The sequence below is a fragment of the Taudactylus pleione genome, unplaced genomic scaffold (assembly GCF_031769625.1).
Source record: "Taudactylus pleione unplaced genomic scaffold, aTauple2 ptg000005l, whole genome shotgun sequence".
Lineage (NCBI taxonomy): Eukaryota > Metazoa > Chordata > Amphibia > Anura > Myobatrachidae > Taudactylus > Taudactylus pleione.
Window position 1 is genome coordinate 18,151,742 of NW_028284408.1, and position 25,371 is coordinate 18,177,112.

At 45.6% G+C, this 25,371-nt stretch overlaps 1 protein-coding gene across 1 annotated transcript in view; it reads right to left on the reverse strand.

The window, feature by feature from the left end:
* CPB2 (carboxypeptidase B2) overlaps nucleotides 1-25,371 on the reverse strand; it is a 46,459-nt gene that overhangs the window by 12,719 nt on the left and 8,369 nt on the right. The window contains exons 3-6 of the mRNA XM_088477659.1: nucleotides 25,034-25,115; nucleotides 21,914-22,038; nucleotides 20,337-20,445; nucleotides 408-509 (exon numbers count right to left, since the gene is read on the reverse strand). Coding sequence (XP_088333785.1) covers nucleotides 408-509; nucleotides 20,337-20,445; nucleotides 21,914-22,038; nucleotides 25,034-25,115 — 418 coding nt within the window. The remainder of the gene's footprint in view (nucleotides 1-407; nucleotides 510-20,336; nucleotides 20,446-21,913; nucleotides 22,039-25,033; nucleotides 25,116-25,371) is intronic.

The following is a 25,371-nucleotide window of genomic DNA, read 5'->3' on the forward strand; positions in this document are numbered from 1 at the left end:
TCACTTTGCATATGTCCGCCCACAAGGATGATGACACAGTGAAAGGAAAACATAGGAAATATCAGTAGAATATCGAAAATGCTCACACACTGCTCGATATCGTCTAATCGAGGCAGAGATTTTTGTTCGTAGCTGATCGATTGGATAATCGAAAGAATGTGTTTGTGGACTTTTTTAATTGTTTTATCGGCGAAACGCTAAAACGGTCGTTCACACACACTACCCAATAAATGGGGCCAATCACCCGATTATTGGCAAATCAACCCAATAATTGTATAGTCTGTAGCTAGCATAAGAAAGAACAAGGCATCAGGACCCCCCCCCCCTGCATATGCCTATGTGTATTGTGACAATCAGATTTGTTATTTTAATTGTATATTCCATTTAGAAATTGTGAGCATACATACCTTCAGCACATAGATAGGCCGCTTTTCAAATGACTCTCCAATCTTACTCTTTTCTATCATATCAGGATGTTTCTCTGCCATTTGTTCCATCCAGAAGTATATCTAGTAGATAATATCACATTTACCATCAATGTTTTTTCTTTTTTTTTTATATATTTTTTATTGAAGCAATGCACGAAAGCCTTGAATACATAATATAAAGCAAAGTTACATGTATGGGTTCGTTTTTTTCTATTTTTTTAATGAAGAAATGTATATAACAGATATGTTTCACTCTTTCCCACTAGATATACCAAGCCTTCTAAAGAGTGGAGAAGTGAACAAGTGGAGAAGTTTCCAACCAACTGGGTTCTACCTATCATTCTATAGAATGTACTTGATAAACGTTAGCTAGCAGCTGATTGGTTGCTCTATGGGCAACTTCTTTACTTGTCCACCTCTCCACTAGTTAGATGGTTTGATAGATCTCCCCCAAGTCTCTCTTTAACTATATACAGTAATCACAATATCTGTAGGGTACATAATTAATTAGTAGCATAGTCTGCAGAATTCAATGCACAATTAAATTTTGTTGAACTGAACAGATTGAAAAAAATAAAACCAATGCAGAATTATGGAAAATGGGTATTGGTCTCCCATTACCCTTTGTGTCTGATTCACTCCCGATCGCAACTGTGATTACGCACGCAATTGGCCGATTGTTGTGTTCTGTGCATGCGTATGCGGGAAGCAGTCGGGAAGCCGATGGATGGAATCTCGACCGTCGGCTTCCCGACTCTCTAATCCCGGCAAGGGGTTAAATGATAGGTGTAATTTTACCTGCGATCGAAGGTAAGCCGGGCTCAGACAGCCGCGGGGGGGGGGGAGGCTTAGGTCTAGGGTTCCCGGGGGAGACTTAGGGTTATGCACCCCCCCCCGGGAGGTTAGGTTCAGGCTAGGTGAAAGGGAGGTTAGGGTTAGGCACCCCCCAGGAGGACTTAGGTAAAAGCGCCGGGAAGGGGGGGTTAGATTTAGGCACTAAGAGGGGGGATTAGGGTTAGGCACTTGGGTGGGGGGAGGTTAGGGTTAGGCACCCCTAAGGTAGGGTTAGGGGGTAGAATTAGGTTAGTAAATACTTACCTTTGACGATCGGGATTTCCTTCTCTGCCAGGATGCCGCTGTCGGGATTTGAACCACCGGCCGCATCGTATGTTTTCCACGTATGCATCTCAGTGTACATGCATGAACCGGCCACTGTGATCGGAACTGCAATCGCAATGACTGCGCAGACCCATCACAGAGTGATTGACAGGAAGTGCCGTTTGTGGGTGGTGACGCGGGGGTGGTCGGCGAAATGCATGTGTGCCAGTGCATTTGAATGCCGTTGCAGGGGCATGCATAAATTATCCACTGAGATGCCATGCGCAGGGCCATTTCTGCATATATGCTGGTTACGCAGCTGAGTAGGGCGCTACATAAAAGAGGGTGCCCTCACCCGGCTGCGGCCAGCAGCATGCAAATTGAAGGCAGGTGACAGTCAGATTGTGTCACTGTGACATAGCTGACTGCACCGCGCTATCCTGTTATTGGTGGCGGGCCTCGGCTCCTTTGGTTTGTATTGCTGGCCGGATAAGCTCTCATGACAGTGCGCAATGAAGGCTGGGGCTGGGGCTGGGCGCTGGCTGGACGGGACCTAACGCTGGCTGTACCCCTGCGTCGGCCGGTGGTCATTGGAGAGGACTCCGACACTCCATCCTGGCAGGGCCGGTGCAAGGTTTCCGAGCGCATTAGGCAACTGGCCCTGGCCATATGCTGCCTGAGGAATTATAGCGTGCGATGAAGTTAGCAATTTCTGAGTAAGGTCAGAGCTTGTGTACGTATGTGTGAGGCTGCGATGGTACTCGATAGTACCGATGGTTTTGCAGTCTTGCTAAACATTACAAATGCGTGTAAGGTAAAGTGGGCATCCTTATATAGTGCAGTGACGGCATAGCGTTCGCAATGGATTAGCATACTATCACAGTGAGACTGCGTGTGTAATCGCTATGGCAATTGCAGTTGCGATCAGTAGTGAATCAGGCCCTTTGTACGATTAGTATCGTTCTAGCTCAGAATTAGCGACAGGACTTCTTACATGAACTGCACATTTCAGATATACTCGCATTTAGATCAGGGAAAATGTGACGGTCGTTCATAAACATTCTTTTGTCAGGGTAAGTGACCAGCATTTAACACTACCTCATAGTTGCCATTGTCCTCCCCAGGAGAAGCCTGGGGAGGACAAGCAGATGGGCTGTGACGGGGGTGGGGCCTGATGGGTCAAATTGCCGCAATTGGCATAAATTTAAATAGGGGCGGGGCTAAATGACGCGATTCATGGAGAATCACGTCATTAAGTCCCGCCCACTACTCGGGGACCCGCGATTGCAGCGGAAATTCTCCCCATTCTGCGGTCTTCACTAGGAATGTGGGAGAAATGCCTACCCTTCCGGGGGTGCGGGGGGTTACCCGAAAAATTGGGAGCCTCCTGCGAAAACCGGGAGGGTAGGCATGTATGCACTACCTTTAATTTTTTTCATATATAATAACCATCACCTTTCATGCTATTGCCAGCCTATTTGTTCTGCTGAATGCTACACACTTTGCCCCCCCTCAATCAGATTTTGCACATTTTCTTTCTTGGGGACATTGGGTGTTTATAAATCCTCACAAGCATTAAAAATCTATATATACTAGTATTTTACACCCTTGATTCGTCGAGTCGTTGCAGGAATTCTCTCTCTATCCACCTTCTCATTTTCTCTCTTCCCCCACTCCCATTCTAAGGGGCATATTCAATTATGGGCAAGGTTTGGGGAGGTAAAAAACCTTGTGCCCCTCGCGCCCAATTTTGGATTACAGCAGGTATGCGCACTCCCAATACCCACATCCAATAAAAAAAAGTGGTTGCGGGTTTTTCAGAGCTGAAAAAAGTAGACTTACATGTCCGAGGGTTTCCGTGGTTCCAGTGGCCTCCCCTCCATCTTGTCACTGGAGAGGGGGCTGCTTGGAGTTCCGGGGCTGATGGAAGGAGCAAGAGTTGCTGGGAGATGTTGTTCTCTCAGCTCCCATTCCGGGGGTAGGTATACACTCACGTGGGGAGTCACACACAAACTCTTCCCTTGTCTACATCTGTGCGGCTGAATGTGCAAAGGACTGAGGTGCCCATTGTCAGCATCTGTACATGCAGTGATATAGTTTGGTGGGTCCTTTTATGCCACCATCGCAACATTCCCATTGGTGTGCGCATTTCTAGCCACCTACCAGTCACCGCCCAGGAACTTCCAGCACTTTTATACAACATTTATGATTCGTTTGTCTCAATCGTAACAGGCACCTTTGTGCATACACTCAGACGAACACATGCGCCATAGGACTTTTTAGGGGAAAAAAACGCTCAACTACGTGAACATCGGCATAGCGTGCAGCTCTGAACCAGGCCCTTAGAGGGCTATATAATATATCTATGTATATACAGTGTACCTGTATCCATATATTTTAAATGTATTTCTTCTTATATAAGAAATGAAATAATGCTTCTTTTTTCTGAGTAACGCACTGGCCCTGATTATGAGTTGCACGCAGCGGGGCCCATGTCTGCATATTTTGCTGGTCACACATCTGCGACTTTATGCAATTACTGCTACAAGCCCTTCTCTTGTGTACAGCGTCTAAATGTGCAAGGGCTGAGACATGCGCTTGCATCGCCTTTAGACTCTGCAATCATGCTTGGTGCGTCATTAGACACAACCATCGGTCACACCATCGAAACTTGCACCAGCCCCATGCTAGGTGTAGATTGTCTGGTAGAGCATGGTTTTCAATGTGAGCGATTATGCACCTGAGCTTGCCACGCCTTAAACACTCCCACGCCACGCCCATAAAACCCACATAGCCACCTCCCTCTCACCTTCCAGCCACCACCCAGGAATGGCCAATACATTTTCCAGACAAATCTGAGACCATTGCTTTTCAATCCCAACTGCAACTCTGTGCACACAGACTCTGGAAGCATGCACAGTGCGACTTAGATGCAGGTACAGAGGAAAGAAATCACTCCACTGCCTCCGACATCGGCAGTGCGCTGACTCAGTCAGGCCAATGTGTCCTAGTCTAAAAATTTCCATATCAGTAATTTAACGTGCAGGTGGTATAAATTGTCTGGTGCAAACTCTCTCTCATATTCTGGTAATGAGAATCCTGGACTTCACATACTGTACGGATTACATACTGATGTCACAATCATCTTGTATTTTAATGTTTTACTTAACAACCATCTAGTGCTGCGGTTCCCAAACTTTTTTTGAATCACGGCACCCTAGTGCATCAGCATTGTTTTCACGGCACCCATAAGCCAAAGTTTGTTATTGAGAAATTCAGAAAAAATGTAGCACAGTGAAGTATATTGTGCTGACCTGTCATCCTTAGGTTTGGTTATATAGTGGTGGACAGATTTGTGCTTCTTTTTGTGCACATATTTAAATTACATTGACCAGGGTGCCGCGGCACACAGTTTGGGAACCACTGATCTAGTGGCTAAAGTTATTTACTTTTATATTAATTTTATTTGTATGATGTTAAAGGTGTGGTTACACAGCTAATGTAAGTTTATGGTTCGGGTGCCGGGTTGTCTTTTTACCAAGACCCTGGATGCTATGGAGACCAGCGTGAGGATTGAGGTGAGTGTAAGATCTTTTTTTCAGGTACTCCAAACGGGATCTGGGGTACAAGTGGACGTGAACATCTGGCACTAGGTAAGTATGTGTGAGTGAGGTAGGTATGTAATAAAGCTCTACTATATGGTGTGTGTGTTCTGTCTTTTTTTAAACTATTTTACAGTGGTGGTACGGGTGCCAAAGGGCAGGCATGCTGGCACCTGTAGTTCCACTGTAAAATACAATAGTTTACTACTATTTAACACTTTATTACCCCCGTACCCACAGCCCAGGGGTCCGGACTTCAGACCAAACCTGGGATTTTGGGAGAGGGGAAACCCATTTTTTTGCGGGGTCCCAACCTCCCCTGAGATCCCCGGCTTGGCCTGACCAGCTTGGGGTAAGAATGCTTTGGCCATGGAGACCCGGTAATTGGGTCTCCTGGCTGTGGCATTAAACCGCGGTCAGTTTGGGTTCGGTGCTGGTTTTAAATAAAGGGGGATCCCTATGCAAATTTTTTCCCCCTACATTTAAAACCAGCACTGGCCCTGCAGCCAGATGCTGGTTCCTAAATTACAGGGGAGCCCTACTCATGTTATTCCACATAATTTTTGGAACCAGGACTGGCTGAGCATTCCGGGGCTGGTTATGCTTTTGGGGGGGACCCTAAGTAATTTTTTTAAAAACATTTAACCCATTTTTTTCAGGTACAACACACAAGCAGCATTCACATATCTCACTGATATGTGCAGGCTGCTAGCTCAGGAGAGTTTTGCAGAGAGAAAACACTGCAATCTCGGTTGAGTAATCTCATCTAAACTTGCTACTAGGGGGAGAAATCTTGATCTGCTTCACCATTGGAAAACTCACTTTCAGCTAAACTCACTTCTAAAATTTGTGAGAGCAAAAACGAATAATTCACCCGAGATTCGCCGAGGAAAATCGAGATAAAGAAAAACTTGACCGAACTCGAATCTTACTAAATTTACCCCCAAGTCTCTGTCAAGTTAGAGAAATCCTCAAATATTAAGAGAAATTCCACATAGCAGTCCCCTGAAGTGGTGGTATAATTTTCCTTATATAGAAGTGTATGTCCTGATTATGAGTTGCATGCAAGGTCGATGTTGATGGAATTGAGCAATTGTTTGCTACTGTGATTGTGCAAAAAGGCCAACAATCTCCTGCGGCACATACGTTGCACAGAGTAAGCACAAAGGAGCTGTTACCATCGAGATGCAGGGCATCAGACATGTCTTGGAAAAGTGCTGGGTGTTCTAGGGTGGTGACTGGGAGGTGGCTAAACAGACGCACGGAGATGGTGCGTCTTATGGGCGTCACTGAAGTGTTTATGTTCCCAGATGCTCAGTCATTCACTGTGTAGGCCATACTCTGACGAAAAATCTACACCTGCCATAGGGTGCAACGTATGGGCTAAGTTTCAATGGTGTGACCGATGGTAGCATCTAAAGATGCAACATGCTATATTACAGTGTGTATATGGATGCTGAGAGTGGGCGTCTTAGTCCTTGCACATTCATACGCATGGTTATATACACCATGGATATACACCATGGATATACACCAGTCGCAGACGTGCAACTGTCGATAGATGCTGCCACGTCTGCATCCACTTCTGAATCAGGCCCTTGGTGACTCTGTGTGAGGATCTGGTTTTGATGTGGACCCGGGGTGGTAATAGGAGCAGACACTGAAGCAGGTTTAAAAGTAAATGTGGAGTTTTTAATGAGTGGCTTAACAGACATGAATGTGGTAAAACAGAAAGTCCGGGTATAGCACTAAAGTGCACTTGGGACCTGCAGTGAGGCAAATAGGAAAAAGTCCAGTTAGTCACAGGCAATGGAAAATGTCCAGGTAGTGACTGGTTAATAGAAAATGTCCAGGTAGTGGCAGACAAGGTGAACTGTCCAGGTGGTGACTGATTAATGAAGAATGCAGATTGAGGAAGAAATATCCAGCAGAGTGTCAGTGGAGGCAAGGTGCAGGGAGAACAGCAGGACTCAGGTACTCAGGCAAGAGGAAGGTAATGGAGGATGCAGGGTAGTCCAGCGGGTTTGGAGCAGACAAGCAGGCAGGCAGGTAGCGTTTCACAGGTAACAGGTGGTGAGCACAGGGAACTCTCTATCAGCTATGCTGAGAAACACGTTGCACTGGCAATGAAGTGAGGCTCTGAACCTCCATAAATACCAAGTGCTGTGCCATGACTGGCCAGAGAGAGCATGTAACAGGCACCTTTGTGCATACACTCAGACGAACACATGCGCCATAGGACTTTTTAGGGGGAAAAAACGCTCAACTACGTGAACATCGGCATAGCGTGCAGCTCTGAACCAGGCCCTTAGAGGGCTATATAATATATCTATGTATATACAGTGTACCTGTATCCATATATTTTAAATGTATTTCTTCTTATATAAGAAATGAAATAATGCTTCTTTTTTCTGAGTAACGCACTGGCCCTGATTATGAGTTGCACGCAGCGGGGCCCATGTCTGCATATTTTGCTGGTCACACATCTGCGACTTTATGCAATTACTGCTACAAGCCCTTCTCTTGTGTACAGCGTCTAAATGTGCAAGGGCTGAGACATGCGCTTGCATCGCCTTTAGACTCTGCAATCATGCTTGGTGCGTCATTAGACACAACCATCGGTCACACCATCGAAACTTGCACCAGCCCCATGCTAGGTGTAGATTGTCTGGTAGAGCATGGTTTTCAATGTGAGCGATTATGCACCTGAGCTTGCCACGCCTTAAACACTCCCACGCCACGCCCATAAAACCCACATAGCCACCTCCCTCTCACCTTCCAGCCACCACCCAGGAATGGCCAATACATTTTCCAGACAAATCTGAGACCATTGCTTTTCAATCCCAACTGCAACTCTGTGCACACAGACTCTGGAAGCATGCACAGTGCGACTTAGATGCAGGTACAGAGGAAAGAAATCACTCCGCTGCCTCCGACATCGGCAGTGCGCTGACTCAGTCAGGCCAATGTGTCCTAGTCTAAAAATTTCCATATCAGTAATTTAACGTGCAGGTGGTATAAATTGTCTGGTGCAACTCTCTCTCATATTCTGGTAATGAGAATCCTGGACTTCACATACTGTACGGATTACATACTGATGTCACAATCATCTTGTATTTTAATGTTTTACTTAACAACCATCTAGTGCTGCGGTTCCCAAACTTTTTTTGAATCACGGCACCCTAGTGCATCAGCATTGTTTTCACGGCACCCATAAGCCAAAGTTTGTTATTGAGAAATTCAGAAAAAATGTAGCACAGTGAAGTATATTGTGCTGACCTGTCATCCTTAGGTTTGGTTATATAGTGGTGGACAGATTTGTGCTTCTTTTTGTGCACATATTTAAATTACATTGACCAGGGTGCCGCGGCACACAGTTTGGGAACCACTGATCTAGTGGCTAAAGTTATTTACTTTTATATTAATTTTATTTGTATGATGTTAAAGGTGTGGTTACACAGCTAATGTAAGTTTATGGTTCGGGTGCCGGGTTGTCTTTTTACCAAGACCCTGGATGCTATGGAGACCAGCGTGAGGATTGAGGTGAGTGTAAGATCTTTTTTTCAGGTACTCCAAACGGGATCTGGGGTACAAGTGGACGTGAACATCTGGCACTAGGTAAGTATGTGTGAGTGAGGTAGGTATGTAATAAAGCTCTACTATATGGTGTGTGTGTTCTGTCTTTTTTTAAACTATTTTACAGTGGTGGTACGGGTGCCAAAGGGCAGGCATGCTGGCACCTGTAGTTCCACTGTAAAATACAATAGCTTACTACTATTTAACACTTTATTACCCCCGTACCCACAGCCCAGGGGTCCGGACTTCAGACCAAACCTGGGACTTCGGGAGAGGGGAAACCCATTTTTTTGCGGGGTCCCAACCTCCCCTGAGATCCCCGGCTTGGCCTGACCAGCTTGGGGTAAGAATGCTTTGGCCATGGAGACCCGGTAATTGGGTCTCCTGGCTGTGGCATTAAACCGCGGTCAGTTTGGGTTCGGTGCTGGTTTTAAATAAAGGGGGATCCCTATGCAAATTTTTTCCCCCTACATTTAAAACCAGCACTGGCCCTGCAGCCAGATGCTGGTTCCTAAATTACAGGGGAGCCCTACTCATGTTATTCCACATAATTTTTGGAACCAGGACTGGCTGAGCATTCCGGGGCTGGTTATGCTTTTGGGGGGGACCCTAAGTAATTTTTTAAAAAACATTTAACCCATTTTTTTCAGGTACAACACACAAGCAGCATTCACATATCTCACTGATATGTGCAGGCTGCTAGCTCAGGAGAGTTTTGCAGAGAGAAAACACTGCAATCTCGGTTGAGTAATCTCATCTAAACTTGCTACTAGGGGGAGAAATCTTGATCTGCTTCACCATTGGAAAACTCACTTTCAGCTAAACTCACTTCTAAAATTTGTGAGAGCAAAAACGAATAATTCACCCGAGATTCGCCGAGGAAAATCGAGATAAAGAAAAACTTGACCGAACTCGAATCTTAGTAAATTTACCCCCAAGTCTCTGTCAAGTTAGAGAAATCCTCAAATATTAAGAGAAATTCCACATAGCAGTCCCCTGAAGTGGTGGTATAATTTTCCTTATATAGAAGTGTATGTCCTGATTATGAGTTGCATGCAAGGTCGATGTTGATGGAATTGAGCAATTGTTTGCTACTGTGATTGTGCAAAAAGGCCAAAAATCTCCTGCGGCACATACGTTGCACAGAGTAAGCACAAAGGAGCTGTTACCATCGAGATGCAGGGCATCAGACATGTCTTGGAAAAGTCCTGGGTGTTCTAGGGTGGTGACTGGGAGGTGGCTAAACAGACGCACGGAGATGGTGCGTCTTATGGGCGTCACTGAAGTGTTTATGTTCCCAGATGCTCAGTCATTCACTGTGTAGGCCGTACTCCGACGAAAAATCTACACCTGCCATAGGGTGCAACGTATGGGCTAAGTTTCAATGGTGTGACCGATGGTAGCATCTAAAGATGCAACATGCTATATTACAGTGTGTATATGGATGCTGAGAGTGGGCGTCTTAGTCCTTGCACATTCATACGCATGGTTATATACACCATGGATATACACCATGGATATACACCAGTCGCAGACATGCAACTGTCGATAGATGCTGCCACGTCTGCATCCACTTCTGAATCAGGCCCTTGGTGACTCTGTGTGAGGATCTGGTTTTGATGTGGACCCGGGGTGGTAATAGGAGCAGACACTGAAGCAGGTTTAAAAGTAAATGTGGAGTTTTTAATGAGTGGCTTAACAGACATGAATGTGGTAAAACAGAAAGTCCGGGTATAGCACTAAAGTGCACTTGGGACCTGCAGTGAGGTAAATAGGAAAAAGTCCAGTTAGTCACAGGCAATGGAAAATGTCCAGGTAGTGACTGGTTAATAGAAAATGTCCAGGTAGTGGCAGACAAGGTGAACTGTCCAGGTGGTGACTGATTAATGAAGAATGCAGATTGAGGAAGAAATATCCAGCAGAGTGTCAGTGGAGGCAAGGTGCAGGGAGAACAGCAGGACTCAGGTACTCAGGCAAGAGGAAGGTAATGGAGGATGCAGGGTAGTCCAGCAGGTTTGGAGCAGACAAGCAGGCAGGCAGGTAGCGTTTCACAGGTAACAGGTGGTGAGCACAGGGAACTCTCTATCAGCTATGCTGAGAAACACGTTGCACTGGCAATGAAGTGAGGCTCTGAACCTCCATAAATACCAAGTGCTGTGCCATGACTGGCCAGAGAGAGCATGTGACAAACCAGGATTGGGCGAGCAAATCACATGGCCGGAGGCAAGATGGCGGCGCCCATGCCAAATGGAACGGAATCACTGCCATGCCTCCCCAGCCCAACGTAACAGCATGCCCGCGCAGAGCCACGCACAGCCAACGCCCCTCGCCACACACCAGCACCACCGCCAGATGCCCCCCGCCACAGTGACCTCACAGGTAATACCCGTCAACCACCATGCCGAGAAACCCTGGTCGTGACACTCTGGACCATACTTACCTACTTTGCAGGGCACCTTTCTGGGACCTGCTGCTCTCATCTTCAGGGCCAGACTATAGCTGTCATTAGGCCCGCCTCCTTTACATGAAAACCCCGTTATTAGGGGGCGGGGCTAAATTATGTGAATTTGCATTGTTTAGCACCGCTCCCTCCCTACGGATCTGCAAATTTCTCAGAAAATCTTCACTGGGAGATTTGCCTACTCTTTCGGGGGTAGGGGGGTTACACGAAAAATTGTGAGCCTCCTGCCATCTTGCCTGCGGCTGTGTGATTCCGGCAGTCCAATCCTGGTAGGTCATGTGCTCATTCCAGCCAGTCACAGCACGGCACTGAGTATTTATGAAGGTCCACAGCCTTCCTTCCTTTGCCAGTGCAACATGTTTCTCAGCTGCGGCTGAGACAGAGTACCTGTGCCTTACCTGCCTTACCTGCCTGCCTGTCTGTTCGCTACTAGCCTGAACCTTGCCTGCTCCAACCTGCTGGATTTACCCTGCACCCTCCATATACCTTCTTACCTGCCTGAGTACCTGAACCTGCTGTTTCCCTGCACCTTGCTTCATTTCACTCCCAGCTGGACTTCACTACCTCTGCCTGCATCAGTTACAGCTCACCAAACCTGCATTCAGTTACTGCTCATCAAACCTGTGTTCAGTTACAGCTAATCATACCTGCATTCTGTTTTCAGCTCACCATACTTATACTGGACTGTTCCTGCCTGTCACTATCTGGACATTCCCCCATTATCCCCCACTACAGTTATCAAGTGCACTCTAGTGCTATACCTGGACTTTTTCATTTGCCATTCCCATGTCTTCTAAGTCATTTATTAAAAACTCCACTTTTTCATTTAAGTCTGCTTCTGTGTCTGCTTCTATCACCACCCCGGGTCCACAACAAATTCAGAACCTCACAGTTTGCACTGGCCCCATGGATCCGGCCACGGAACAGGAGTCTAAAGTGTATTTATTTCACTGTATTGCTGGTCATTTAGAAAACCTGGAAGCTATGCAACATCAAATGGCCCAGTTCCTACAGGAGATGTCTAAATGCCAAGATACTCTGCAAACCTCGTTAATCACCCCTGGGGTATCAGCAACTTCACCTCCTCCTGTGCCTGGTAATACAGGCACCAGGAAATCCCCTCGTCTACATCTTCCATGCCAAGCAAATTTGACGGCAATCCTAAACTCTGACATGGTTTTTTAAATCAGTGTGATATACACTTTACGTTACAGCCTGATAACTTCCACACCGCTAGAACCAAAGTGGCAAACATCGTGTACTTGCTGACCGACTCGGCTCTGGATTGGGCCTCCCCACTCTGGGAGCGCTCAGACTCGCTGCTGGATAATTATCCAAACTTTGTATCTTCATTCAGGAGGATTTTCGATGAACCTGGATGCACAGTGTCAGCATCGTCCAGCATCATGACCCTGAGACAAGGAACCCGTCCTGTCAGCCAATATGCCGTACAGTTTAAAATTTTGGCATCAGAGCTTAAGTGGAATGAGGAGGCCCTCACCTCAGCCTTTTGGCATGGTCTGTCTGACTGATTAAAAGATGATCTGATTACCCGTGAGCTTCCTACCAATTTAAATGATATGATCTCACTCTGCAACAAAATTGACCTATGCTTCAGAGAACGTCAGGCTGAAAAGCACAGAACTGACCGGCAAAGGTCATTTACGTCTTCCTTGCCTACCCGTCCACCCCATCCTCCTATAGATGAGGAGCCCATGCAAGTGAACCAAACCCATCTCTCCAAAGAGGAACGTCAGAGAAGGATGCTAAAAAAACCTCTGTCTGTACTGCGGAAATTCGGGTCACCTGGTGGCCTCCTGCTCCCGCAAGTCGGGAAATGCCTGTTCCTATCTGACCTTGGGGACATCAAGTGGAGTTATTTGCCCTTCCCCAAACACTAAAGATTTCAAGATTTCCTTTCCTTTGGATCTTAAGCCCAACCCTGTCTTTGTCTCTGCTCTGTTAGACTCTGGAGCAGCCAGAAACTTCATGACTTCCAGTCTAGTTGATAAACTACAGATTCCTTGTTCATCTCTCAAGCAAGCAATTTCCCTGACTTCTGTAGATAGACATCCTCTAGCTAAAGGACTGGTCACCAAGGAAACTCAACCAGTATTAGTTTGTGTTGGGGCACTCCACTCCGAGTCTTTAAAGTTCTTAGTGAAACCAGAGGCTTCTCAAGAAATCACCTTGGGACTACCCTGGTTACGCTAACATAATCCCAGGATAGACTGGTGCTCAATGCAGATTCTTTCATGGGGAACTGACTGTCAGAAATCCTGTCTTCCCAAAATACGACCTGTAAGAAAGACAACTTCGTTACACTCCAGCTATACCCGAGGAGTACCAGATGTTCTCTGTTGTTTTTTCCGAGCAACAGGCAAACGTCTTACCTCCCCACAGAGAATGGGACTGTCCTATCGAGCTGCTGCCTGACAAGATGCCACCCCGTGGTCGCACCTATCCTCTATCCGTGCCTGAGACTCAAGCCATGTCAGAGTACATCCAGGACAACCTAGCAAACGGTTTTATTCGACCTTCCACCTCTCCCACTGGAGCCGGCTTCTTTTTCGTTGAAAGACGGAGGCCTAAGACCTTGTATAGATTACCAGGGCCTCAATGATATAATGATTAAGAATCGGTATCCTCTTCCCCTGATCACAGAATTGTTTGACAGAGTTAAAGGGTCCATCATATTCTCAAAACTGGATCTGAGAGGGGTTTATAATCTCATCCGCATTCGTGCTGGCGATGAATGGAAGACCGCCTTTAATACCAGAGATGGACACTTTGAATACCTTGTGATGCCCTTTGGGTTGTGCAATGCCCCTGCCATGTTTCAGGGCTTTATTAATGAGATTTTCCGGGACCTGTTGTATGTCTCGGTTGTAGTTTAACTGGACGATATATTGATTTTATCATCTTCTGTAACAAAACAGCATGAACATGTGAAGGCAGTATTGTCCCGTCTGAGAAAGAACCACCTTTACTGCAAACTGGAGAAATGTGTCTTTGGGGTTCCCAGTGTGCCATTCCTTGGTTACGTCATCTCTGGCTCCAGTCTAGAAATGGACCCCAAGAAGGTGCAGACGATTTTGGATTGGTCCCGTCCTCAAACGTTGAAAGCCATCCAGAGATTGCTTGGGTTCGCCAACTACTATAGGCATTTTATTAAAGGATTTTCATCAATGTTGGCTCCCATTACCGCCTTGACCCGAAAAGACGCTAACCCTGCCCTATGGCCACCTGAGGCAGAGACTGCCTTCCAACTTTTAAAACAGGCGTTTATTTCAGCTCCAGTCTTGCGACAACCAGATCTGGATAGGCTGTTTCTAGTGGAAGTGGATGCGTCTTCAGAGGCCGTGGGTGCAGTTCTTTCCCAGCGTTATGACAATAATCGAGTTCATCCCTGTGGGTTCTTCTCCAAGAAGTTTTCTCCTGCTGAGAGTAATTATGCCATTGGTGAACAAGAACTTTTAGCAGTAAAGTTAGCCTTAAAAGAATGGAGATACCTGCTGGAAGGGGCCAAGTTTCCCTTCACTGTCTTCATGGACCATAGAAATCTGCTCTTCCTCAAGAATCTTCAGTGCGTGAGTCCTCATTTGGCCCAATGGGCAATATTTTTTGCTTTGTTCCAATTCACCCTGACCTTCTGGTCTGGAGCCCTTAATCAAAAGGCAGATGCCCTGTCCAGATCTTTCCACTGTGATGACAAATCAGAGAATCAACAAAATACTTCTGTTTTGGAGTCAAGAGTCTTCGCCACCTTAAAGCTACAGCCTTCTACAGGGAAGTCCTTTGTGGCCCCGGAGTTACGGAAGCAGCTCCTCACCTGGGTTCATTCCTCTCACTTTGCAGGTCACTCAGGTACCCGGAAGACCTTGGAATTTTTAAAGAGAGGCTATTGGTGGCCATTCATGAAAGCAGACATGTCAGAATTAATTTTTTCATGTTCTTTGTGTGCCCAGCATACATCTTCACATCAGGCACCGGCTGATGAGTTATTGCCACTACCTATTCCATCACGTCTATGGAGACATCTCTCCATGGACTTCGTCACGGATCTGCCGAATTCTCACGGGTTCACTACCATCTGGGTCATAGTAGACCGATTGTCTAAAATGGTCCATTACATACCACTAAAGAAATTGCCTTCTGCCCCTGACCTGGCTCACTTGTTCGTTCAACATATTTTCCGTCTCCACGGTCTTTCAGCTGAGATAGTCTCTGACCGTGGTGTTCAGTTCACAGCAAAATTTTGGAGAGCCTTATGTTCTGTATTGCAAGTAAAGCTAAATTTTTCTACGGCTTATCACCCACAAAGCAATCATTCCACTGAGAGGGTTAATCAAGACTTTGAGACCTTCCTGAGGATTTTTATGACATCTTCCCAGGACAATTGGTCTGCATTACTGCCATGGGCTGAATTTGCTCATAACGCCTCCTACCACTCTTCCAAGAATCAAACACCATTCCAAGTGGTCTATGGCCTTCATCCTCGGGTCCCTGAATTTCAAAGCCTGCCCGTCTTTGATGTCCCAGCTGTAGAAGACACTGTACGGAAATTTGCTTCAATCTGGTCTCAAGTTCGTACTGACCTGGAGAAGGCGTCATCCCGTTACAAATTTCAAGCTGATAAGAAGTGTAGGAAAATGCCACGTATGCAAGTTGGAGACCAGGTCTGGTTGTCCACCCGGAACCTACGACTTTGAGAGCCATCCATGAAATATGCTCCACGCTTCATCGGACCCTTCTCCATCATAGAAGTCATTAACCCCGTGGCTTATCACCTTCAACTACCCCCTTATCTGAAAATTCCCAATTCCTTCCATGTCTTCCTGTTGAAACCCCTGGTGATAAACAAATTTCACAGAGTCCTGCCTGCTTCTCCCCATGTCCAGACTGAAAGGGGCGTAGAGTTTGAGGTCTCCCAGGTATTGGATTCCCGTCTCCGCAGAGGATATTTGCAGTACCTACTGGACTGGAGGGGCTATGGCCCAGAGGAACGTTGTTGGACCGATGCCCGAGATGTCCATGCTCCTGCACTCATCAAGAGGTTCCATGCTCTCATCCGGAGAAGCCTGGTGGTGTCCTGAGGCCACACATAAGGGGGGTATTGTCACGGCCAGGGTTTCTCGGCATGGTAGTCACCGGGTATTACCTGTGAGGTCATTATGGCAGGGGGTCTCTGGCAGCGGTGCTGGTGTTTGGCGAGGGGCATTGGATGCGCGTGGTTCTGTGTGGGCACATTGTCACTAGGCATGGTGAGGTCTGGCGGTGTTTCCGTTCCCTTGGCATGAGCGCCGCCATCTTGCCTGTGGCCATGTGATTCCGGCAGTCCAATCCTGGTAGGTCATGTGCTCATTCCAGCAGTCACAGCGCGGCACTGAGTATTTAGGAAGGTCCAGAGCCTTCCATCCTTTGCCAGTGCAACTTGTTTCTCAACAGCGGCTGAGAGAGAGTACCTGTGCCTTACCTGCCTGCCTGTCTGTTCGCTACTAGCCTGAACCTTGCCTGCTCCAACCTGCTGGACTTACCCTGCACCCTCCATATACCTTCTCACCTGTCTGAGTACCTGAACCTGCTGTTTCCCTGCACCTTGCTTCATTTCACTCCCAGCTGGACTTCACTACCTCTGCCTGCATTCAGTTACAGCTCACCAAACCTGCATTCAGTTACAGCTCATCAAACCTGTGTTCAGTTACAGCTCATCATACCTGCATTCTGTTTTCAGCTCACCATACTTATTTACTGGACTGTTCCTGCTTGTCACTATCTGGACATTCCCCCATTAACCCCCACTACAGTTATCAAGTGCACTTTAGTGCTATACCTGGACTTTTTCATTTTCCATTCCCATGTCTTCTAAGTCACTTATTAAAAACTCCACTTTTTCATTTAAGTCTGCTTCTATGTCTGCTCCTATCACCACCCCGGGTCCACAACAAATTCAGAACCTCACAATAAGTGATTTATTATGCAAATTGAATGTCAGGAGGAAAACACTCACAGGACCTGAGTGAGGTATGATTAGAATTTTTTAATGTTGGTCCTGTTAGTGAAAGATTTCATCTCATTGAATACAGATATGCATATAACGTGTGTGTGTGTGTGTGTGTGTGTGTGTGTGTGTGTGTGTGTGTGTGTGTGTGTGTGTGTGTGTGTGTGTGTGTAGGATGGTGCGCATTTGTGTGTGATCATAAGATCTTTGTTCTAAGGTGTCCTATATGTTGCCTGCATATGGGTTAAGACATCACCAGGCATTACTTGGCAAAAGTATGTTTTTTATAATAAAATTTAATGTATAGAAATTCCTGAATACATGTTCGTGTTCTTGTATTTCTCGAGGTGCACAGTGCACTAATTGTTTAAAATAAGCATAAAATCATAGAAATCAAAGCAAGTGTACTTTGCATTACGATTCTTGCCTACTTTTTCAGAACTAATATAAGTAAAAAATAGAAAATGTGAACAACAACTAAAGCTACATACATACACACACAACGATTTTTTTAATGAACGATTTGAGTAAACGATTTTTTCCCTTGAAAAAATTTACTAAAATCGTTTACTAAAGTTGTTCATTTACTAAATGTCATGAACGATTTTTATGAACTACAAACGATTTTTGCATATTCCCTTAATGAAAATCGTTGAGTTGACAAGTCTGACTGAGCGACAAACTACAAACGACAAACTACAAACGTGAACGCGCATGAACGATAATCGTTCATCGTTTGACTCAGAAAGTGAACGATTTTTGCCATCAATTATCGTTAAACGATATCATTTAACGATAATCATTAAAAAAATCGTTGTGTGTGTATGCAGCTTTACAAATAAGTCATTGTAAACAATATAACATTCACTGAAATATCCACTATTGGGCTTCACCAAATGTTAATAATTGTTAACATATTTTATATATATATAATTTGCTTAGTCCCTTTGTCCGGAATGCTCTTTGAATTTGAATATCTCAAATTCATTATCTAGCGAAGCATTTTCCGTACATATGTTCTGGGTTCAAATTGGCAAAATGTTCGCCACGGGTATACTAGTATATATATATAAAATGTGATTCAGTGATTCATCAGCAGTGGTTTCCTCCTTATGTTTTTTTTTCCTTAATGGGGATTTGTACTTCAAACACACAAGTGATTTATTAAACTACCTACCAATTTTTTTCCTGTGTTTCCAAAAACAAATGGATAATTTATACTTTTGAAAAAGTATTAATTTTTAAACAAGTAATTTTCAACACTTAGGGGATAACACACATGGTGAAGTACTGTTGGTATTTAATATGTATCAAATGGAGGATTTTGATTGCACTCACATTTTTTGCAATCTATACAGTCTTTTATTAAAAGTCGAGCTTGATTTATATGGCTTAAAAACAATTACTAATTAATCCATATATCATAGCCATCATATATTCTAATCTTTAAAAGAAACCTAGTCAGACTACATATATCAGCGATATATTCAATATATTTTAACCATACTTGCCGACTTTCTTGCTGCTCCTGCTCCAGCCTTTCCGTCCAGGGGGCCGGGAGCTGTACCCGATTTCCGGGAGGCTCTCGGCAAAATCGGGAGGGTAGGCAAGCCTGATTTTAACTATACTCAGTCCAATCACAAACAATCCAATTACATTTTTCCCTATAGTGAAATTTAAAGCATCAATCTCATGAATATCATAACAAATTACTATGGCAGGCCATAGGCTCTGGCTATGGTCCTCAGATATCCACCAATAACTGAAAATGCCTCAGAATCTGCACAAAGCCCCAGACCATCATAACAACCAGAATGGGGTTGTATTACCGCCGGTTCAAATCTCGACAAGGAGATACCGACAGGCTGAAATCCCGACAGGCTGAGGTAAGTACTCTAACCCTTTGGGGCACTCCGCCCAACTTTGCCGAAACAAATCTGCACATGGGCAGTGCGGTTCCAGCCCATCACAGTTTTACATAAATATCGAATTTACGTAAGTCGCTGAATTAGGACCACAGTTTGATTTCTTACAAATCTTTTTAATGCAATACATTCAGGGCCACCAAGATGTCCGGGGGTAGGGACGTGGCCTTAAGTGGTATAGCCATAGGTGTCTTTATAATGGGTGTAAGGTGTGTGGTGCACACGGGCCACTGGGTCCAGGGGGCTCACAACGTACACCCTGCACCCATAGTTAATATACTCAGGGGTGCCGAGAGAGGGGGGGGGAGCGGGTACTATTTACATGGGCAGGGGCTTCCAGAGGGGCCCGGGTCCGGCGCCGCCCCCTCCCCCCTACATCATAGCAGCTTGGCACACAGCGTGTGCTGAGCTGCAGTGGGAGACAGCAACACCTACAGTCTCCTATGCCTGTGGGGGGGTGCACCCCCCCTGGCGTTGCGCCGGGCTGAGGGCCTCCCGAGCGCGCAGCGCCGCTGTAATTGTCTTTTCTTTTTTTCTCAAGGGGACGTGGCCACACTTCCCACGATTAGGCCATGCCCTCATCTGCACCTGGGCACGGCAGGGCTCTTTACGCCCCTGAATATACTTACCTCTCCACAGATTCCGATGTGCTGCACCGCAGTGCCAGAGCGGCACTGCAGTGCAGCAAAAACTCACTGGGAAACTGGCAGCTGGCATTTTCCCAGTGATCTCTGCATGCGCAGAAAAGATGTCCCCGGAAAAATAGGTGCGGGTGCCAGTTTCCCTGAGACCCACGCATGCGCAGTAGATTCTAGCATGAAGCCAGAATCTACAGCGCTCGGTGCGCTACCAGAAAGGAGGGGGCCCAAACGGAGGCTGCACACGGACCCCCTCCTTTCTTAAAATGCCCCTGCTTATAGCGTACGCCACTGTTAAGCAGTAGCACAGCTACAGTTACACCTCCTATGCACTCCCAGGCCCCTACAGAGGCTCAGGCTTTGGAAATTCATACCAGTTCCTCCCGTATCTGCACCCCTGAGTGCATTCAGCATTTAATAAAATATGTCCTCAAGCTCAGCACTATATCTGTGAAATAAAGTGTTCTATGCTAGACCATTTCCAATCATTGCCATGTATGAAATATTAATGAATTTGTTCACCGTGTCAATATTTCAACACATTAGTTTTTTTTTTTTAATTTGGACTTTGATTTAAATCATGAATAAAATGTGGATTAGTACATACATCATCCAGTGAATGGTACTGTTCATAGAAAGAGACAGAGCTGCGTTGACCGGTAGTGTCATTGTATGTTTGCTGATCAATCAGATGTTGGGCATTTTCAACCAAAATACTAGGAAAAAAAATAGAGATTATATTAGGAGATTTGCAAGAAAGCCAAAAGTGAGATGTCATGGGCATAAATAACAATGTCTAACATACATCTATTCACTGATTTCATAATATCTCCCAACACATCACCTCCTCTCTGCAAAACATTTGTGTCACTCATTCACATTGATTAACCTAATTCTATTCCCAGTTACAGGACTTTTTTGTGACTGTAACTTGTGGAATGTACTTCCTCTCACAACAATAAAACTCACCTCTACAGTCAAGCTTAAGGAATTCATAAACCAGACAGATAAACTTCATAGGATATTCTACTTGATTACCATCCCTCCATTCTACGATACGATATTACCACACCTCTGCACAGTTCACACAAAACTTACATGTGTTCTCTTTTTAAAATGAATACTCTCTGACCGAAACCAACATTGAGTTGTGACTATACCTGGAGCCCACTAATCACTTTTTACCCTTGCAATCCGGCTGGACCAGTATGCAGGATGGAGCATTTAATCTCAAAATCCTATTGTCACGGCTAGGAGCGAACCTGGACCCGGAGTGGAGTCGGACGGTGCTGGAAGGGTTGCTTTTTGGTACTGGAAGGCAGCCGGTCTTATCGGGGTGTAACTCATGAATTGAGGATACACGTAGGGCGAGGATGGTTATGGAGATACTGGCAGTACTAGCAAACCGGGGTCAGCCGGGCGTATAGCAGATGGTGAATGCCGGAGGCGGCTGGAGACCAGGAGCCGGACTGCAAGTGGGCTTTGAGACAGAGGTACTGGGAAGCACTGGAACTGAAGCACACCGGTTCTGGAACCCTCTGGTACTGGAACACACTGGAACTCACTGATACTGTGGAATACAGAGGCAAGGGAGCACAGAGAACTAGCTCACAGCATAGGCTGTGATAGACGTTGCACTAGCAACTAAAGAGCCTCTTGACAGCCCTTTAGTACCCTCAGGTAGTGCAGGATTGGTTGCTAACACTCCAGCCCAAGCTGCAAGCTGATTGGCCCAAATTAGACATGTGACCTGGATCCAAGATGGCCGCGCCCAGTGGTCACAGTGCGGAAGTGCTGCAAGTTACATCCCCTCTCACCTGTCTCCAGATGGAAGCCCCTCAGTCTGCAGAGACTCCCTGTGCCCAGCGCCGCTCTCCAGGGCCCTGCACCCCCCCCAGACGTTCCGCGCCAGAGCGCCCGAATCGGTAAGGACCGCGATCTCGGCAGCACCTCAGCCCTGGTCGTGACACCTATTTTTATTTAGATCGTAAGGTTGCGAGCAGGAAACTCATACTGTACCTACCTCTTTGTCTGTTAATACCCAGTCTTGTTTTAATTAATATGTTTGTTCACTGTTGCAAAGTGATAAGGAATATGTTAGAACTATGTAAATAATTGTTAATAAAGAATAAATGGCTCAAAAGTGGCAAAATAACACAGCACTAGAAGTTTTGCATGACTTACGTATATGAGATCGTAGAGTCCTTCAATTTAGCCTTCACCTCCTCTAGCAATGACGCATTTACATAAAAATGAACTTCCTTGTTCTTTATGATATGCTCAGGGGAGTCAGGCTTCCACAGGACAATCTATGTAGTTTGTGTAAAATAGAAGAAAGGATGCAATCTGAAACCATGGCGATATGATTTAAACATTTTAAATATTAAAATAAGCAATAATTTGTTGTCATATCTCTATGTTATTAGATTTGTAGCGCTGTTGCTTCCACAAATATTTAAATGTTGCCTTCCAGGTACAGCCTCGATCATCATAGGTTTGGGACTGGGTATGTTCAATGGCTCTGCCACACTAGGTGCGGTTGTCCTTCTCTGCTTTAAGGAACATATAAATAAGCCAAGTGGGATCATCTCTTATCTTTATGGTAAAACACACCAGCTCTGTTCTGTATTATCCACCTTAGAGTAAATTACAAATGAGAGAATACTCTGTTGGCTACTATTAGTGTATGACACTGTTTCCCTTCCTGGGATGGTCATGTAAAGTTAGCTCATAACCCAGGCCATTGATTTCAGTGACAAACTAATATCCAAACAGCTTTCTTTCATTTTGCATTACAGACCCTGAACACGCTATTACCCGGCACTCATGGTATAAGCCAGAGGTTCCCAAACTTCACCATTACCTTACAGATTTTAAGGATTCCCACACTGGAGCACAGGTGACTTTAATAGTACCTCAGTCAACTAGATTTAACCATCTGGACTTAAGCATGGATATCTTTAAAACCTGAATAAATAATGGCGGAGTTTGGGAAACTCTGGCATAGGCCATGGGTGGGTGTAGCAGGGTGGAACTCTCCCACATTTGAAGAATGAGTTAACCTTCTGTGGCTCAGGAAAGAAGCACACCCTTTCTTCAGTTAAGAGGAGTTCAGGAATATAAACCTGCTTGTGTGAGTAATTCACAGACCCTGACTTACCTGTTTGCTGTATTCCTGTCCATGCCGTTACTACAAGCTGTACTTTTAAGTTCCTGAATTGCTGTTGGTACTCACTCCTGTGTAAGAAGCCATTGCACTGGCTCTGCCTTTCATTTGCTGGGATAAACCTACTTATTTTGAAGCACTTCAGTGTCATATGGTCGTCTGAAATCTACCCGCTACAGTGGGTTTCATATTGGCATTAGTCCCAATCCCAGTTTACTTATCTCAATAAGGATGGGATGTACTATCACTGAAATGCATTCAAATCTAAAAAAAAGCTGCCATTAGGTGGCTTCACTGAATTTCCCACATGTATCACGCTCAGGAAAGCGAAACTTAGATAGATAGCGTTGCCTAAGAGAAGCCTATGGGCTGCTATGCATGCATTAAGTGGTGGGATGTATTGCTTTCAGGGGCACCAAGAGGGGTGCGGGAGCGGGTACTATTTACCCGGGCCTGTTGGAGGGGCCCGGGTCCTGCAGCTCAAACCCCCGCCCCTCGCCTTCCGGGCAGGGAGAGAGAGGACTGACTGCTGCTGCAGCCTCCCTTCCCAGCCCAGCACTCATGCTGCTGTCATGCAGTAGTCAATCCCCTCTCTCCCTGCGTTACGTGCCAGAGGAGCGATTGCGCCCCCCTGTGCAGCATGTGGGGCCGTGAACTTGCTATGTTTTTTTTGTAAGGAGGGGGTCTGGCCACACCTCCCCGGGATCCTCCGTCCCCTCTGGGCCCGGCAGAGCTATCAGCAGTTTTGATCGTATTCAAAGTGAGATGCTTGATTCATCCCACCTTAAATCATAATGCATTGCAAAGAAAATTTGCTGGAAATTTGCAGAGCATGTTAAAGGGCACATGGACGTTCAGTAATATATCTTGGTGAATTTATATAGGACAATTCTTTCTTGGCTGATATTGTCCTGTCGGTGATATGAAAATGTTTGCGATCGCAACTTAACATAAGGACGTCCACTTCCCCTTACTCACATCAGTATACTTTAGCAACATAGCAAAATAATCGGTAACATCGAGTAACATCGGACCCATGCTCACAGTTAAGGCAGGTCAGACCTCATTCAGGAACTGCTAACATCCACGCACGCTATGAGACCTCACACTGCGTATGGCATCGCAGTGGCTAATTTATGTACGCCCCTGCAACGGCGTGCGAACGCACTGGCACGCCTGCGTTTCCCCGACCACCCCCCCATCACCAACCACAAACTATGCTTCCTGTCAATCACTGTGCAAGGGATCTGAGTAGCCTCTGTGATCGGAGTCTCGATCGCATAAGCTAGTTTGCACACTGCAATGCATGTGCTTGCGCAGAACGCAACAGTCGGACGATGTTGTGGGTATTAGCAATTGTGATCCTAGCTGTATCAGGCCCTTAGGGCCTGATTCAGAGCTGGACGCTATTTGCGCTCGCTCGTCCAGAAAAAGGGGCTGGCTATTTAAATTAACCGTTCGCTCTTTGCGGTCTGTTCACGCCTCTATGTCTGAACGAGCGAACGAAACATGCGAACATAATTTTGAAAAAAACGCCCCCTTGGCCGCTCGCATCATACGTCATGTCCGCTATTTATTAGATTAATCGAGTACATCGGACGGCGTATGAACTGCTCGCTATTCTTGTAGTTGGTTTTTCCTACCGCAATCATGCGAACAGTTCTAACTATAAAACAACTAAGTGACGTGGGCAATGACGCTGCTTTGTTAATTATGCACACCCTTAAAACGCCCGTTTTGACCTTTTGGCACGCCTGAGTTCGGATCTCCACTCCCCGTTTTCAAGCACCTTCCCCTGTTACCACCCACAAACGCCTCATTCTGTCACTCAAAATAGCAGGCATTCGCTATTTAGCGAGCACACGATTTTCGGCCGCACTGACTGGTTCGCGCATGCGTATTAAAATCCGTACGCATGCGCAGTTGTGCGAACAACGGTCGGAACGAACGAGCGGCCGCTTACGAGCGGCTCTGAATCAGGCCCTTAGTCCACAGAGAAGCAACTTACATCTGATGCAGGAATAGAGTGGCAGAAATTAAAGGCTCCCAGAAGTAAAACAATTACTTATGTCCAATACAATAATTAGAATATAACAAAATATATTTGATATAAAATAAAATAATACGTTTCTTATTACCTCGTCAGACGAGGAGGTTATATTCCTCAGAACCTCAGCCTGCCGATCACTTCGTGGTAAAATATATATGACTTGATCATTACTGACAATAAAAAGATATATGAAATGTACTATGTAATATTTATACTATTATCTTCAGCAATAATTTACAAAGTAATACCTCATTCAGCATATCACTATCAGTGGCAAACGCAGTAATTCTAGAGGGGGGTTTTCAAATGCTTGATTTTAGAATGAGTGTGGCCAGTCCATGAAGAGGGTAGAATTTGCACTTAACCAGCTTTAATATGCATCATACAAAGTATATTGTGTGTCATACAGCATATAGAGGACCAGTG